This window comes from Mustela nigripes, chromosome 14 (assembly GCF_022355385.1).
Source record: "Mustela nigripes isolate SB6536 chromosome 14, MUSNIG.SB6536, whole genome shotgun sequence".
In the NCBI taxonomy this organism is placed as follows: Eukaryota; Metazoa; Chordata; class Mammalia; order Carnivora; family Mustelidae; genus Mustela; species Mustela nigripes.
The window spans coordinates 16,975,602-16,992,524 of record NC_081570.1 but is presented as its reverse complement, the minus strand read 5'-3'; the positions used below and the strand labels follow the sequence as shown (position 1 = coordinate 16,992,524).

The 16,923-nt window shown below is 51.1% G+C and overlaps 1 protein-coding gene and 1 long non-coding RNA gene across 2 annotated transcripts in view; one reads left to right on the top strand and one right to left on the bottom strand.

Moving 5' to 3' along the window:
* LOC132001106 (uncharacterized) overlaps nucleotides 1–8,096 on the bottom strand; it is a 29,978-nt gene extending 21,882 nt beyond the window's left edge. The window contains exon 1 of the long non-coding RNA XR_009399527.1: nucleotides 7,869–8,096. This is a non-coding gene — a long non-coding RNA (uncharacterized LOC132001106). The remainder of the gene's footprint in view (nucleotides 1–7,868) is intronic.
* Nucleotides 893–2,506, top strand: ID3 (inhibitor of DNA binding 3). The gene is made up of 3 exons (XM_059375326.1): nucleotides 893–1,272; nucleotides 1,390–1,472; nucleotides 2,018–2,506. Exons 1-2 carry the CDS (start codon nucleotides 973–975, stop codon nucleotides 1,447–1,449), a joined length of 360 nt encoding a protein of 119 aa, XP_059231309.1. The 5' UTR covers nucleotides 893–972; the 3' UTR covers nucleotides 1,450–1,472; nucleotides 2,018–2,506.
* Nucleotides 8,097–16,923: the final 8,827 nt, after the last annotated feature.

The following is a 16,923-nucleotide window of genomic DNA, read 5'->3' as shown; positions in this document are numbered from 1 at the left end:
AAAGCAAGAGTCAAGAGATTGGCTGACCCAGTGGGGGCCCCTAAAAAGATTTATATAGAAATCATCCTGTCTGTCCTCCATATTTAAAACTCTATCCAAAATTCTAATCAAACTCACTTCCAAAACACAATTGGCATATCTTTGGCTGCTTATGGAGTCCATGGGGCCAGAGGGTGGGAGCTCCTTTCTTTCCCCATGCAAAAATCACAGATTCAGTCTGCCTTTTTTTTTTCCTTTTCTTTTCCCCTGTTGTTCAAATAAATAGTGTTCTTTGCTCAAACCCCCTTCCCCTCCTCCTTCTGCAATCTCAGCCCTAGCCCAAATCTGTTTTCTTCATTGTAACCTCAGCTTCACCGCAATTAATTTTTTTCCCCTCTGGTCACAAGATAATTCCTGACGCCAGTGAGTCTGGAGGTCAGACGAACAGCAAATTGGGGAACAAGGCGGCACTAATTCCTTACAAGTTTCCCTTGAAAAATCCTTTGCTTTAAAAAAAAAAAAAAAAAAAAAAGCTTCTTTGCTGTTCAGGGATTTATGACCTCAGAGGAGCTGCGGGTTCGAGTTAGTGTTGGGCTGTGGGTGGACTGGCAGGGGGCAGGGGAGCTCAAAGATCTGGGGCGCTGCCAGGAAAAGGCAAATTCTTAAACTTAATGGTTTTAAGTGATTTTTAAAATCCTTGCTGGCAAAGAGGCCTGCCTCTCCCCAGTATCAGCGCTTCCTCATTCTTTGAATCCGCGACTCCGCGGTATTCGGCGTCAGACCAGCCGGAGGAAGCCTGTTTGCAATTTAACCGGGTTGTGAACGCCCAGGATTGGCGGAGGCGGGGCCCGGGCGCACGTTTTGCATAAAGGGGCGTGCCTTCGAGGCGGGCTCTATAAGTGGGGCCGCTGCTGGCGTGCGCGCGTTGCCAGCTGCTGTTGGGGGTTTTTGGCTCTCTTCGTCCTTTCGGCACCTCCAGTCTCATTCCTCAATATGAAGGCTCTGAGCCCGGTGCGCGGCTGCTACGAGGCGGTGTGCTGCCTGTCTGAACGCAGCCTGGCCATCGCGCGCGGTCGCGGCAAGGGTCCCGCAGCCGAGGAGCCGCTGAGCCTGTTGGACGACATGAACCACTGCTATTCGCGCTTGCGGGAACTGGTCCCCGGAGTCCCGCGAGGCACTCAGCTTAGCCAGGTGGAAATCCTGCAGCGCGTCATCGACTATATCCTCGACCTGCAGGTGGTTCTGGCTGAGCCCGCTCCTGGACCCCCAGACGGCCCGCATCTTCCCATCCAGGTGTGTGGGGCGTGCGCGGGAGCTGGGGCGGGGCTGAGTTCCAGAGCCGGGATGCTTCCTGGACCCCTAAAACTCCCAAATGCGGTGCATAACTTTTCCCTCTTTCCCTTTTCTCAGACAGCTGAGCTCGCTCCGGAACTTGTGATTTCCAACGACAAGAGGAGCTTCTGCCACTGACCTGGCAGTCCTGGCGCCTCCAGGTAAGCATCCCCACCTCCGGCCTGGGGGGTGGAGGTAGGGCGGTGCTTAAACGACAGATCTTGGAACTGGTTGGCCTTTTAAGGAATTACTGCCTCTTCAGTTTGGGGAAAATCAGGCGAGAGAGGGGCAAGGGACTTATCCGTGGTTACATTAAATGAATGGTAGAACCAATTCCCCGCCCTATGTGCGTTTCAACCTTGAACGCATTTTGCCCCTGTCCTCCATCAGAGGCCAAAGACTCGAGGAAAAGTAGGCGCAGGTGAATAAAAGAGTCGTTCTGTTTGTAGTTTGGAATCGTAAAAGGAGCTGTATCTTCCTCTGCCCTCTCCCAGCTAGTATCAATTCCAGGAGGGCGGGGTGATTGCAGGCTCCGCCTGTGGTCCTTTGGCGCCAACTGGGTGGGGGCAGCGTGGGGCTCGGAGTTATCAGCTGGAGGTAGAGAACAAGTTTCCTCCCTGGCGCCGGGCAGTCTGCGGACGGCCCCCGCCTCGGCGCGCTCGGCGGAAACTGATGGCTCCCTGGTCTTCTTTCCTCCCCCGCCCAGAATGCAGGTGCTGGCGCCCGTTCCGCCTGGGACCCCGGGACCCTCTACGGCCGGAAGCCCGAGGGCATGGATGGGCCCCAACCTCGCCCTGCCCACTTGACTTCCCCGAACCCCTGCCTCGAACCTGGACCTGGCGCCCGGGAGCGAAGGACTGTGAACTTGGGTGGCCTAAAGAGCCAGAGCTAGCTCTGGGCACCAGCTGGGCGACGTCTCCCGGCCCCCACCCCACCCCTAAGTTTTAAAGTCTTTCTTTCACAGTGTGGAGGTTGGGGGGGGGGGGTGGCTGCTCTCCAAAGTCTGCCAAGGCAGCAGTAGAGCTAGTCTTCTGGTCTCCTTGGAGAAAGGCTCTGTTGCCCTGATTATGAACTCTATAATAGAGTATATAGCTTTTGTACCTTTTTTGCAGGAAGGTGACTTTCTGTGACCATGCAATGTATATTAAACTTTTTATAAAAGTTAACATTTTGCATAATAAACGGTTTTTAAACATTTGAGTATATAATTTGTTTTCCTTAAGTACAAACACTCTCATAAGGCTGAATTTAGGAGAAATCAATGTCCTTCTTGGACCTTGGGAAAAGTAAGCTTGCTTATGTAAGGGAGATGTGGGGAAATGCCAGCTAAGACTAGAGTTGGGGGGACAGTGGAAAGGGTCCATGATGGGATCCGCATATCCAGTAAGGGTTGGGTGCAGAGAAGATCTTGGCCCTGGCCCCTCATTTTACAGATGAGGAATGATGTGAGGGGAGCTCATCCAGCAAGTTGGGAGCTCAGGATAGAAATTAGGTCTCCTGAGTCCCAGTTTCTTAGGTCCCTTGAGCTGTTTTGCTCCATTACCCTATGGCTTCGGTGCCATTAATTATTCATCAGGTCTTTCTAGCAGAGGATGGGGAAGAGTGGAGCCTCACCCAGAGCCCAGACAGGGGTGGTGGTTGATAGACCCATTTTAGAGATGAATAAGCAGATCGGGGCCCGGTTTCATTTCCCTCCTCATGCTCTCTGATCTGGCTTCCTCTTGGGCTTCCAAATTTGGAAAAAATAGGAGAGGGGCTTTTCTCATCCCTCAATCCCCCCAGCCACTCTGATCAGAATGATTTAGGTGCTGATCGGGAAACAATACCAATCCCTCTCCTCCCGCCAGGTAGTTGAAGACTGAGCCTAGACTGGGAGTTTGAAGCAGCCTCACAGCCTCCATTCCTTCTGGTATTTCCTTCCCATAACCCCTCCACTGGGAGTCTACTCTGTGAGCATCTTTGACTCTATTTCAGAAATGGAGAGTCTGAGGCTCCATGGATAATGGGTCTGAGCTGGGTTCTCACAGCCCCTTGAGATGGGATTTTAACATAACTACAGTGACTACAATTGTAGTGGACAGGAGCAGAGCCTGAGACTGGCCATCCTAGGAGGCCAGGTCTGAGAGTGGGGCAGAGGGCAAGACCACCAATCGCCACCATCTCCCTTTGCTCCCCACCTGGCAGCTCCCCAGGTGGGCTCCACCAGGCTCCTGGCCTCATGCGATTCCTGTTTATGATATGATCTCATCTGTGTGTTGGCCCCTGGCATGAGTTACTTCAATATTTCATAACAAACAGGTCACGTCATCACCCTTCGTGCCTTAACCCGGGTGAGCTTTCAGGGGTGAACAGGGGCACGTGGTGGGGAGGCAACCTCTGTCTTTGCCAACTGGCTGACCAGCGGTTCCTAACCTGTTTCCTGGTCTCTGATGATCTGGTGGGAGGTTTGAGCACACCAGAAAATACACACACCCTCTTGCAGAGTCATAGCAGACCTCCAGTCCCCTGCAAGGTCCTCAGTCCCTATGTGAGGAACTGTTAGCTCAACCAAGTAGACCCAGGTTGGGTCTAGGGACCCAGGTTTTGTTAGAGGTGCTGTGCTTGTTCTGGTGACAGCCAGCTGTACAGGGGTGCAGATCCTTGCTCTAACACATCCTAGCTATCCAACCGCAAGCGAGAGATTGCCCCCACTTTGCCCTCGGTTTCCACATCAAGGTAAGATTGCTGATCCTGAGCCATCCACCCTGAAGTACTCGGCCCTACCTTAGACCATTGATCACAGGCATTGATCTTCTGCCCTTTCTGCCATGGCATGCTGCTTCCTGCTCGCTCAGAAGCTAGGGGACTGGGGACGGCTAGAAAGACCCAAATCGCTCCGCAGCGGCCGTGTGACCTTGAGCGAGCCGCTTTTACCCCTCCAAGCCTCTCTTCTCCTTTGCCCAGCAGCTGGCAGTTCTTGCTCCCCGGACAGAAGATAATGGTGGGAAAGTTCTTTGAAATGCATCACACACCTACAAGGTATTATTAAGCTAATTCCAAGGAAATTGCCTGTCAGGTCTGCTGAGCCTGAGCTGTTCAGGTGGCTGGGACAAAAGCTGAAACCAGCATGCCAATTCATTAGTCATTAGAGAGTGAAAGCGATTTGACTGCGGGTAGGAAAACTCTCAGATTGAGGATAGTGTCTTCCGTCATAATCACCTATCGAGTGCCTGCCAGGTGCCAGGCTCTATGTTATCTTAATTTTTTTCTAATCCTCACCACAGCCCAGCAAAGCGGGTATCATTGTTCCCATTTTACAGAAGAAGCAGATTCAGAGAGGCTGAATTACTTGGAGGTCACACACCACACGGACGTGGCACAGCAAGGAGCTTCAAAACCCACATTCTCATGTTTCCTCCAGGCCATCTCTTCTCCCTGGCCATTTCCTGCACCTGGTACTTTTTTAGTCCCCAGTGGGTGCTTGCAGAATGAAAGACCCAGGGCCACCCAGGATCACTCTCCCTCATTTGTGAAAGAGGGTGATGGTACCTCCTTTGCAGGATTAAAAGTAATGTACATAAAGCATCTACCAAGTTCCCTGAAATACAAGCTTCACTATTAGCTGAGTGTCTTGGGTTCATTATCACATCAGATCTGAAACAGGGACATTTGGAAGAGAGTTTTGTTTTGTAAATAAAACAAACGAGCAAGACAGCCAGGCTCAGAACGGGCAAAGTAACTTGCCCGTGGCCACACAGCTCTAAGTAACAAAGCAGGGATTCAAAGTCATGCCCGTGACACCGGAGATGGTGTCTTGAGGACGCCAGTTATAGCTCTACCCAGCTGTGGATGCGCCCGGCAACCTTCAATTATGTGTCCTCCTGGCCTCATCACCTCGCATGGCCACCACTCTTCTCGGATCCCCAGGCTACACTCTAAGACCCCCTATCACTCTCTCCCGCAGAATTGCTTCTTGGGGTTCGCTCTGCCCGCTCCCCTCCCTCGAAACTCGAGAGCCGCTGCCCACCCGCCGCGGCTTAGGGCCCGGGCGGGGGCGGAGCCTCGGCCCACGTGGCCCGAGCCCGGCAGGGCGGAGGCGAGACGGCCCCGCCCCCTCCCCGGCGACCCGCGCTCCCCCCGCGGGCCCTGGGGGCCGCTCGCAGGTGTTCGCTGGCGCCCGGATGTCTGAGCTCTGGCTCCGCTCTGGCTCCGGCTCCCTCCGCAGCCTGCGGGCGGGGCTCCCAGCCCATCCGGAGCCTCGCGGCGCCCCCGCCACTCTGCCAGCAGCGCGGCCTCCCAGTTCCCAGCCTCCCAGCCTGGGGGGGCTCCCCACCCAGCGGAGTCGCTGACCGGACTGCTCTCCCGCTGCCCCCAGCTGCGCTCGGCCCGATGCTGCCTCAGCGTGCCCCCACCCCGCTTCCTGCCTAGGCAGCTTTGCCCTGGCCGGGTGGCCGCCCTGGATCGCACCCCCGTTCCTTCCTTCCTTCATTCTTTCAGGCAACTCGCATTCTTCGAGCGCCTGCGACGTGCCCCGCACAAGGCCAATCCGACCTTCCAAGTGTGGCCCCAGGCCCGCTGGGGTCCTCCGGGAAGCCTCTGCCCTCTGCTCCAGTCTCCCCCCCTCCCACCCCTGCCCGCCCCACTGTCCTCTCTCATGTCCTATTTCACTCACAATTTAGCATTTAATTCTTCTCTGGTTATATCTCCTCTTAAGGGTAAGTCAGTGGCAAGGTCAAGGGGTCCCCTCCTGACCAAAATCAGGAATCACTCTGAAAGTAGAGTGAGAAGTCAGAGTGTGGCCAGAGTTGGGGTTCAGCCAGACTGTGACAGGGTTTGGGACTAAGTGTGGATGGGAGCTGGCAGCTGGCAGTCTGTGGCCTGGGGTAACAGACATAGTGTGAGGGTCAGTCTGACTAGTAGCATCAGTGGTCAAGGTTAGTGAGTCAGTCTTTGGGTAGGATCGGGACAGTCCGGATCAGGGCAGTAGGTTATTTAGGACAAGGATTTGGGGGTTGTCTTTGATGACCCAGATTAAGGAAGTGGGTGCTGTGGCCCTCTGAACTCAGATTCATGTTACTCCATGGCTGGGGGCTGGCTGACCACGGCCTCCCCTCTTACCCACCCAAGCTATAAACTGACTTTCCATCTGGGGACATTCCCTCTCCTCCTCACCACCACCACCCTTCTCCAACTTTGTGCCAGACATAGGAGGTCGAACTCTCGGTGGGCCACACCGCCATCAAAGGGAGCCCAGGTGGGCAGTAACACTGACCATGGTAGGGAGGCCTTGGGCTTCCTGCGACCCCCATCCTGGAGCCACCCGCATCCGACAGATAAGCTGATGTACTTCTCTGTACGTTTTGCCATTTGTTCATAAATCTAAAGTTTATCAGGGACAGAAGGGCCCAGAAAGGGGAAGGAACCTGCTCAGGCCTATACAGAAAGTTTATAGTCAAGACAGGACTCGAACCCAAGCCTCTATCTTCCTTTCTAGGGCTCTTTTTGTGATACCTGTTTACCCTGAGCAGGGATTGTTATGCCCACTTTAGAGATGGGGTAAGTGAGACCCTGAGAGGCTTATGGCCTCACACAGCTCCTACAGAGGGACTGCCAGGGGCTGGTAGCACATCCCTCTGCCCCCACCCCCGCCCTGCCCTCCCCCCACCATGTGCCCTGAGGATCTGGAAATGTGAAGTCAGGGATGGTGATTCCCGAGAGCATTGCCTCCTGGTCAGCGCCACCCAGCCTCCTCCCTCCTGCCCTCATTAAGAGCAAATGAAACAAGGGTGGGCCAAGCACGAGTTGGAAGCTGGGGAGGGGGGAGAACACTTTTTAAGAACTGCTGGGGAAAAGCTTAGCTGGGTTCTTATGGAAACATATGGAACTCATTACCCTAAGTCGAGGTGGTCGCTGGCCAGCTGGCAGTTGGTTGGTTTGGGGCTAAACGTGTGCGTTGTAGGGCAATAAGGGTACCCAAGGCATGGCAGTCTCCTCAGAAAACCCCGCCTGCTTACTGAACCAGGTTCTTTCTGACCTTGGTTTTGTTCCCAGCTTATGCCATTTTCTAGCATTAAACAAAGGGGGGGTGTGTGTGCCTGGGTGGGTCAGTCGGTTAGGTGTGTGACTTTGGCTCAGGTATGATCCCAGGGTTCCGGCATCAAGCCCCATATCAGGCTTCCTGCTCAGAGGGGAGCCTGATTCTCTCTGTCTCTGTCCCTCCTCCCACTTATGTGCACTCCCTCCCTCTCTCTCTCTCTCAAATAAAATCTTCAAAATAAATAAATAAATAAAAGGTTGAAAAATAAAGGTTTCAAGATGCACCAGGGTACTAGGTCATGCAAGGAGATGAGGACTCAGAGACCATCAAGACAGATGCCCCCCGCCCCGGCCCACACTGGCTCATACTCATCCCTCCCCCACTGGGGCCCCTGACAGGTCTTGCAGCGGGTCCAGATGTATGAAGGGTTGATCCCAGCTTCCACTGCAGGTTCATCGGGGTGGGTCCCAAGGAGCCTACATGTTGGTCCCACATCTTATCAAAGGCAGCAGCAAGAAGGTGTTCAGAAGAGCCTACTCACCAGTGCACAGCATTTTAGTCGACATGGTAACAGGAGGCTTGGAAATTGCTTCCATTTCACTCCTACGAGGCTCCCAGGTATTAGGGAACCTGCCAAAGGTCACCCTGAAGTACGCAGCAGAGTCCAGGTCTCTGATTCAACTTCCCCATCCGGTGCTGTGGATGTCTGTGGCTCTTTCAAAACTCTGTGCAAACAAATGGGTCATAGAGAATCAGCCTCAGGCAGCGACCCCAGCCCCCCTGCACTTTGTCTCTGTGAGTCTGGGAATCAGACGGACACGGGCTGAAATCCGAATTTTGTGTGTCTCAGCTGGGCTGTTACAGGTAAGTTATTCATCCTTTCAGAGTCTGCAATGGTTGCTTTGATGACTAACTTTGCTGACCTCTACGAAGCACCTGGCACTGGGTAACCCCAAGCAAGAGCTTGCTGGAAATGGTTGTCACATTCCTAACATAAATCCTTTCTCATCCTTCCAAGGTGGCGGTGTCGTTGGTGTAATCCAGTCATGGCACCTCAGCACGGCCGGCCCAGCAAGTGCACCCTTCAGAGCCGTTTCACACACGGTGCCCATCAGAAGCATCTGCTCAGCAGGACAGCCAGGTGCCTTGAGGAGGAGAGCAGGGACCAAAAAGGACTCCAGCCCGGTGCCTTCACTCGCCCGCTGTGCCACGTTGGACAAGCTCCGTCACCTCTCTGAGCCTCCGTTTCCTCCCTGTAATACTGCCAGGATCCCGCGCCCTGTCCGCAGAGCTGTGGGGAGGATTTGGTGAGGAACTGAGCATGAAGCACTTGGAAACCCACCTGCGTGAGGCAGATCCTCAGGAAGTCACAGCTAGCTTCACTATTCCCTTTTCACAGATGGAGAAACTGAGTCCCAGAGCAAGGAAGTGACTCATCCAATGTCATGTGGAAAGGATTCCTCACAGAGCTAGAGCTTAAAAGCCAGATCTTTACAGTTCCAGTTAGTGCCCAGCTCTTCCTCTCTCATGATCGGGATTTGTAACTATCTCATGACAAGTGTGTTTCAGTGGGTGGAAAGTCTCAACTTTGAACTCTGTGAGCCTGGCCAGTTTCAGCCTGATCCAGAAGCAGCTCACTCATAAAAGGACCCCTCTCTAGAAGAGGACAGGAGTCTCTTCTAGATGGGTGTAGGAAGAACAAGACCCAGAGGCCAGAGGACCTGGAGGACAGAGCTGACATAATCACTGGTGTGGCCAGTGATTATGGTCAAAGAGACCCCCATGCAAATCCCATCTCTGCCACTACTTAGCTGTGTGATCAGCCAACAGACACTAACTCTCTGAGCCTAGCTCCCAACAGTACCTCTTTCAAAGGGATGTAGTAGGAATTCAACAAGACAACAGAGTTAGAGTAGCTGGCCCAGGTAAGCTGTTGGCAGTTGGCAGCCCTCCTTATTTTATCAAGGTAATCAAGCAGAAGCCACCTGCTTCTTCATCATCCTCAGCTGCCCATCTGTTTGTAAATGTTTAATTGCACTAACCATGGGTAATACAGATGTTCTAATATCTGGCTATTGAAATGCTTATGTTTGCCCACACTCCTCCGCTTCCCGGCTGTATGAACTTGAACAAGTTAACTTTTTCATCCTCAGTCTCTGCATCTTTCTGCACCTATACGGGGGGTAGGGGAGGTAGTAACAGTCCCTGCAACAGACAGCTTTGAGCATTAAACTAGTTCACGTGTACAGAGCTCTCAGACTAGTACATAAAAAGACTCCCCTTATACTCGTTGTCTTTCGTCACCTTGAAATACCACATGACATTTACGTTCTTAGCCATTTTATTACCATCTGCACTTTCATGTAAAATTCACCATGTCTCATGGGGCCCCTGAAGGCTCGGTCGGTTAAGTGGCTGCCTTAGGCTCAGGTAATGATCCCAGGGTCCTGGGATTGAGCCCCGCATCATATTGGGCTCCCTGCTCAGCGGGGTGCTTGCTTCTCCCTCTCCCTCTGCCTGCCGCTCTGCCTGCTTGTGCTCTCTATCTCTCTGTCAAATAAATAAATGAAATCTTCTTTCTTTCTTTTTTTAAGATTTTTATTTATTTATTTGACAGAGAGAGATCACAAGTAGAGAGGCAGGCGGGGGGAGAGAGAGAGAGAGAGAGGGAAGCAGGCTCCCTGCTGAGCAAAGAGCCTGATGCGGGACTCGATTCCAGGATCCTGAGATCATGACCTGCGCCGAAAGCAGCGGCTTAACCCACTGAGCCACCCAGGCGGCCCAATAAATGAAATCTTCTTTAAAAATTCATCATGTCTCAATTTTGGAAGTAAAATTGACATTTTGGGAAGAGGTACAGATTTGGATCACGTGGCTTTATGAGACCCGGCACCCAGCCAACTTTACACAGTCACACGTGTACACTCACTCATGTGAACGCAGACACACACACTTGGAGAAAGCCAGGCTATGCTGTTCTGCTCCCCAAATGGGCTACAACGAACCCTCTTACCTTGGAGAACGGCCCGCAGCCTCCCTCCCACTCATCATGCTCTGCGGAGTGAGACAAGAGAGAGGGATCACCTCTCAGCGGGAGCTTTTCCTTGGCAAAACTGACTTGGGAACAGGTCCAAGCTCCAGCTCTTCACCTACGTCTTAGAGCCTGGGGCCCCCTCCTGGCTCTATCCAAGTTGCTGTGTAACTCTGGGCACAGAGCTTCACCTCTCTGAGGCTTGGCTTCTCCTTCGGGAAAGAAGGCTGACCATGTCTACCTTTCCCGGTTGTTGTGGGATTAAAGAGATGCCTAGAAAGCGCCTGGCACACCGCGGTAGCTCCATAAATGAGTGTTGTTAAGAGCTTGGCTGTTTTTTCAATCCAGTAAAGGCTATCTTTTACATATATATATTTTTTTTAATAAAATGGGGTCATGTTTTGTCAGCCTCACATAATATTTTTTATTGCTTTTAAACACATCTGTTAATCCAACGAAGGTGTGTTCCTGCGAACATTATTTTATTTCCTATTTTATTCATATTTTACAATGTCTGGGCAAATCATTGAAACCCACTTGAGGCTCAGTTTCCTTATCTCTAAAATGGGAAAAATGCCTTCCTCACGAGGTTGTCACGAGAATTCAGTGAAATGGCATATGTGAAGGTGGTTTGCAAAATCAAGCAAGTGGAAGAGATGACTTTTTGCTTTTGTCCTTCCTCTACAAGGGTGAATTCCTCAGAGGTGAGAGTGAGTTTTGTTTATCTTCACTTCCCTAGCTTTGAATGTGTAGTAATGTGTTTAATAACAGTAGAGATGGGGGCGCCTGGATGGCTCAGTGGGTTAAGCCACTGTCTTCAACTTGCGTCATGATCCCAGCATCTTGGGACCGAGTCCCACATCAGGCTCCTTACTCGGCAACGACCCTGCTTCTCCCTCTGCCTCTGCTTGCTATTCTGTCTGCCTGTGCTCGCTCACTCTCTTTCTCTGACAGATAAATAAATAATCTTAAAAAAAAAAAATAACAGCAGTGACGGCGACAAGAACTTTCCTTTCTTGAACACCTACTGTGTGCAGGGCTCTGGACTACGTGCCTTGTAAGGGAAGGAAGAATAGACATTCAGAAATTTTTGCTTCCTTCTGCTGATATTTACTTATTTATTAAGAGAGGGGAAAGGGAAGAAGCAGAGAGAGAGAGAGAGAAAGAGACTCTTGTAGGCTCCATGCCCAATGCCTAGCCCAACATGGAGCTCAATATCATGACCCTGAGATCATGACCTGAGCCACAATCAGGAATTGGATACATAATAGACTGAGCCACCAGGCACTGATTACTTCAAGGTGAAGGAAATGTTTTTCTTTCCCATGGGCAAGTTCTGTCTTCCATACTGCAGATAAATGAATCTCAGTCTTGGGTCTCATACATCATTTGGCCAATCCAGTTGAATAACAAGAATAGTAATCGCTAGTTCCCTTACCCATAAAACGGGCTTATAAGCAACTTGCCTTATATGAAGGTGTCCCACAAATGACAACTTTCCCTCCCCTCTTCTTCTTCCCTACCTGCGTGTACCTTCCCTTGGAGAAGATGGTGACGGGGCCAGATAAGTAAACTTGGCAGCAGGGAGCTGAGTTCCTTCTCTCCTCTGGGCTTTTGTTTCTTTTTGGCACAGGGTGGCAGATCTTTTGGGAAAAATTTTCTGATTCAGAGACCCTCCAAATCTTGCCTCCTTTAGAAAATCTCGCTTAGGAGCACCTGGGTGGCTCAATCAGTTAAGCGTCGGCCTTCAGCTCAGGTCATGATATCCTGGTCCTGGGATCGAGCCCTGCATTGAGCTCCCTGCTCAGCTGGGAGCCTGCTTCTCCCTCTCCCACTACCTGCCACCACCACACCCCCGCTTGTGCTCTCTTTCTCTCTCTGTCAAATAAATAAATAAAATCTTAAAAAAGGGGCGCCTGGGTGGCTCAGTGTGTTAAGCCTCTGCCTTCAGCTGAAATCATGGTCTCAGGGTCCTGGGATGGAGCCCTGCATTAGGCTCTCTGCTCAGCGGGGAGCCTGCTTCCCCCTCTCTCTCTGCCTGCCTCTCTGCCTGCTTGTGATCTCTGTCTGTCAAATAAATAAATAATCTTAAGAAAAAAAAATCTCCCTTATCTTGCCATAGCGCCCATCATTCGACTCCCCCCAAATACCATATGCCCCCTGCAAGCATGTGTTGCAGGTTCCAAGTAGATTTAAGCCCTAGAAGGCAGAATTGTGTGTTAGGAGGTTGATTTGTATTTCCTTAAGCATTTTATTCATCATCTCACTTCATCCTTTAAAGCCTTCCAAAGTCGCCAGGTCACAGATGAGGCAGCTAAATCCAAGACAGAGGAAGGGCCTTGGTGAAGACCACAGAGCCAGTCCTATGAGCAAAGACGTTCCAGGAGTCGGTGTGAGCTCAGGTACTGGGTACCTTTTTTTCTTTTTCTTTAAAGATTTCGTTTATTTATTTTTATTTTTAAAAATAAACTCTACACCCAACATAGGGTTTAAACTCACAACCCTGAGATCAAGAGTCACACTCTGGGTTCCAAGGTGGCTCAGTTGGTTAGGCCTCTGACTCTTGGTTTCAGCTAAGGTCACAGTCTTAGAGTTGGGAGATGGAGCCCTGTAACTGTTGGGCTCCGGGCTCAGCGTGGAGTCTGCTTGGGAATCTCTCTCCCTCTCCCTTTGTCCCTTCCCTCTCTCTCTCTCTCAAATAAGTAAATAAATCTTTTTTAAAAAAGATTTTATTTATTTATTTGACAGACAGAGATCACAAGTAGGCAGAGAAGCAGGCAGAGAGAGAGGGGGAAGCAGGCTCCCTGCTGAGCAGAGAGCCTAATGCAGGGCTCCATCCCAGGACCCTGAGACCATGACCTGAGCTGAAGGTAGAGGCTTTAACCCACTGAGCTGAGCCACCCAGGAGCCCCATAAGTAAATAAATCTTAAAAAAAGAAAAAAAAAATGTCACATGCTGTATGAACTTAGCCAAGCAGGTGTCCTGAGTACCTGGTTGATACTAGGTTCTGTGATTGGTGCTTTCTCCCAGTAATTTTATTAAGCAGGTATTGGGGCGCCTGTGTGGTTCAGTCGTGAGGCATCTGCCTTCCCATCAGGTCATGATCCTAGGTCTTGGGATCTAGCTCTGCACTGGCCTCCCTGCTCAGTGGGGAGCCTGCTTCTCCTCCCACTCCCCCTGCTTGTGTTCCCTCTCTCGCTGTCTCTCCCTCTCTGTCAAATAAATAAATACAATCTTAAAAAAAAAAAAAAAGCAGGTATTTTCCCCCACTTTCCAGATGAGTAAACTGGGACTTGGACAGGTAAAATAAGACACCCAAGTCAGTAAGGGACAGAATCATGCTTTGATAAGGGCTGACTCCCAGATGTGGGGTTTTTATTGACTACTTCAAGAAGGCCCTGCAGTTTTGCTGTTTGGGGGCTTCTTCAAGTCTCTGCAGTGGTCATGTTGTCCACCAAAGCAAGGATTCATTTCCAAGGCTGAGCCCTGTGCCCCGCTGTCAGCCCCAGGAGGGGAGCCAGGGGATTTCTAGAGCAGAGCAGGCAGAGCTCCTGCTGCATCAAGTGTCCCCCATCCCTAAAGCCCATTGTCTCCCCAGGAGACAATACAGATAGAGGACACAGCCTTGTTGCCTGCCGGCATCCATCTGTAACCATGGAAACCCCCAGGGAGACAATTCCAAACTCCCCCAGCCACCCTCCGCCCTGCAGCTGTGGCTCCAGGAACCCAGCCGCCAGCAGAAGGGGCACTGCTGGTAATTGCCACCTCCCCACCACTACACCACCAAATGGGACACAGCTGGGCTCTCCTCCCCAGACATCCTCCCAGCCCCTCAGTCCCAGAACTGGAATTAGCAAAGGGGTCTTGGATGCATTTCAGGTCTAAACTTTATTTCTTTTGCAAGAAGGTCAGTTCCGTGAGATTCTGGCGCAGGCTGGACTCTGTCATTGATCCCAGGGTGGGGCATAGGGGGAAAAGGGCTCCGCAGAATCCTTAACCCTTGAAGGGTGGACCAGGCCCCTGAGAAGGGCTTTGGTCCTTGGCGCATGACTCCCCCCTGGTGGCCAGTTGCTACAACTGTCAGTTGAGGTCCGAGAGAACCTCCAGACCTCTTATCCTTGGGTTATCTACTGGGTTCCAGATGCCCATACATATTAGATCTAATCCCATAGAGATCTTATGAGGTGGGTATTCTTATCCTACTTACACATACTGAAGCCAAGGCTTGCAGAAGAAAGGATGGACAGCAGAGTGGTCAAAGAGGATGAACCCAGAATGCCCTGGCTCAAAACCTCCCTGACCTTCCAAGCCCTGTGTCCTTGGGCTAACTACCTAAACTCTCTGGGCCTCAGTTTCTTCATCTGTACAGTTGGAGTGATAACAACACCTACTTCAAGCCTTCAGAATGGTGAGTGGCACATAGTAAATAAATATAGTTCTGGACCCTGAAGCTGTGTGCCTGAAGGCAGATCATTGAACTACTCCCCTGCCTCAGTCCTTTCATCTGTAAAATGGGGCTTCCTCCTAGGGCTGTTGTGATCACTGAAGTGGATATGGAGTGTGAGTGTGCTTGCTTTGCTACTATTAGCATTGTTGTTTTGATCTGCCTGTTGGGGGAGGAATGATGCGGGGTGGGGGGCTTGGGGACAGGTGGGATTAGAAAGCAAGAAAGTCTCTCTCCACAGGCCAGGAGAAGGTGGTGCCTGAGAATACCAGCCCTTGTGACCTCTTTGGCCCCACAGGGCTCCCTTTTTCCCCCATGCGGCGACTCTAAGAGATTCTGACAGTGGCCAGAGGCTTTTCTGGGAAGAGATCAGAAGTGATCTTCCAGGGTGCCTGGGTAGCTCAGTCGTTGGGCGTCTGCCTTCCGCTTGGGTCATGATCCCAGGGTCCTGGGATCGGCGAGCCCTGCCTCAGGCTCCCTGCTCCACAGGAGGCCTGCTTCTCCCTTTCCCACTCCCCCTGCTTGTGTTCCCTCTCTCACTGCATCTCAGTCTGTCAAATACATTAAAAAAAAAAAAAAGAGTCTAAACAATATTCACTGAGTTCAGTTCAGTAAGCAATTCTCCTGTTTCTACTCTGTGATGGACACTGGCCTGGACATTGGGGTATAAAGATAAAGAAGACAAGAAACAGCTTAAATCTGGGGAAGATGACAGAACAGAAAAACTACTGTAACGACAGTGTGTCATTAGGATAGCCTGAGATTCCTAACAGGACATGGGGAGCAGACCTCAGAGACCGTTTCCGAGGGAGGGGTGGGTGAAGCCCTCACCACTCATGCCCGTACCAGCATCACCGGGACTCCAAAGACTGAATGTCTTGTTTATTTCAAAAGTATTCTGAGTCTTATTTCTCAGTGTTAGTAATTGATCTGGATCCTTGACTTTGCTGTCCCTGGTTCAGTTCTGTCCGTCGGAAGGGTTCCAGGATAGCTGTTTTTATTGAGTGTTGTTTGAGATCACAGCATTCTCAATGACTTGTGTATCTGAGAAACCTGTGTCTGACAGCAGACTTTTTCTTCCTGGTGGAAGAGAAAAGAGGACAGGATAGGCCAACAGGGAGAGCAGGCAGGTCGGAGGGGGAGTCAGAAGATGTGTATTTGATCAGAGCCTAAGGTGTCCGAGTGAAGTGGGCTGAAAAGCAGGGGCTAGGGGCAGAGAGGTGGCCCAGGCCACGGTGGGGAACTTCTTGCCAGATCTTAAGCTAGAGAGTGATAAGATCAGGTATGTGGTTTTTTGTGTGTTTTTAAAAAAGATGTTATTTATTTTAGAGAGAAAACACACACACACGCACACACACACACACACATGAGTAGGGGTGGGGCAGAGGGTGAGAATCCCTAAGCAGATTCCCTGCCCAGCAGGGAGCCTGGTGTGGAACTGGATCTCATGGCCTATGAGATTCTGACTCATGAAATCACCACCCAAGCCAAAACCAGGAGTCGGTTGCCCAGCCAACTGAGCCACCAAAGTGCCCCAGTTTGTTTTTTTTTTTTTTTTTTTTTTTTTTTGCTTTTTAACGATTTATTTATTTATTTGAGAGAGGAAGAGTGAGCAGGGGCTGGGCCAGAGGGAGAGAGAGAATCTCCAACAGGCTCCCTGCTGAGCTTCCCCACCCAGCTCTGGGGCTGGATCTCAGGACCCTGTTCAACCGCAAGCCCCAGAAACCATGCATGATCCAAGCAGAAATCAAGTCAGACCGGAAAGGGACTGAGCCATCCAGGTGCTCCTATCAGGTGTGCCTTTGAAGAGTTCCTACAGGGGAGCCTGGGTGGCTCAGTGTGTTAAGTGTTTGCCTTTGGCTCAGGTCATGATCCCCAGGTCCTGGGATAGAGCCCTGGGTTAGGCTCCCTGCTCAGCGGGGAACCTGCTTCTCCCTCTCCCCCCGCCCCCGCTCCTGTTCTCTCGCGCTCTCTCTCTTGCTTTCTCTCAAATAAATAAATAAAATCTTAAAAAAAGAAAGAAAGGAAGGAAGGAAGGAAGGAAGGAAGGAAGGAAGGAAGGAAGGAAGAAAGAAAGAAAGAAAGAAAGAAAGAAAGAAAGAAAGAAAGAAAGAAAGAAA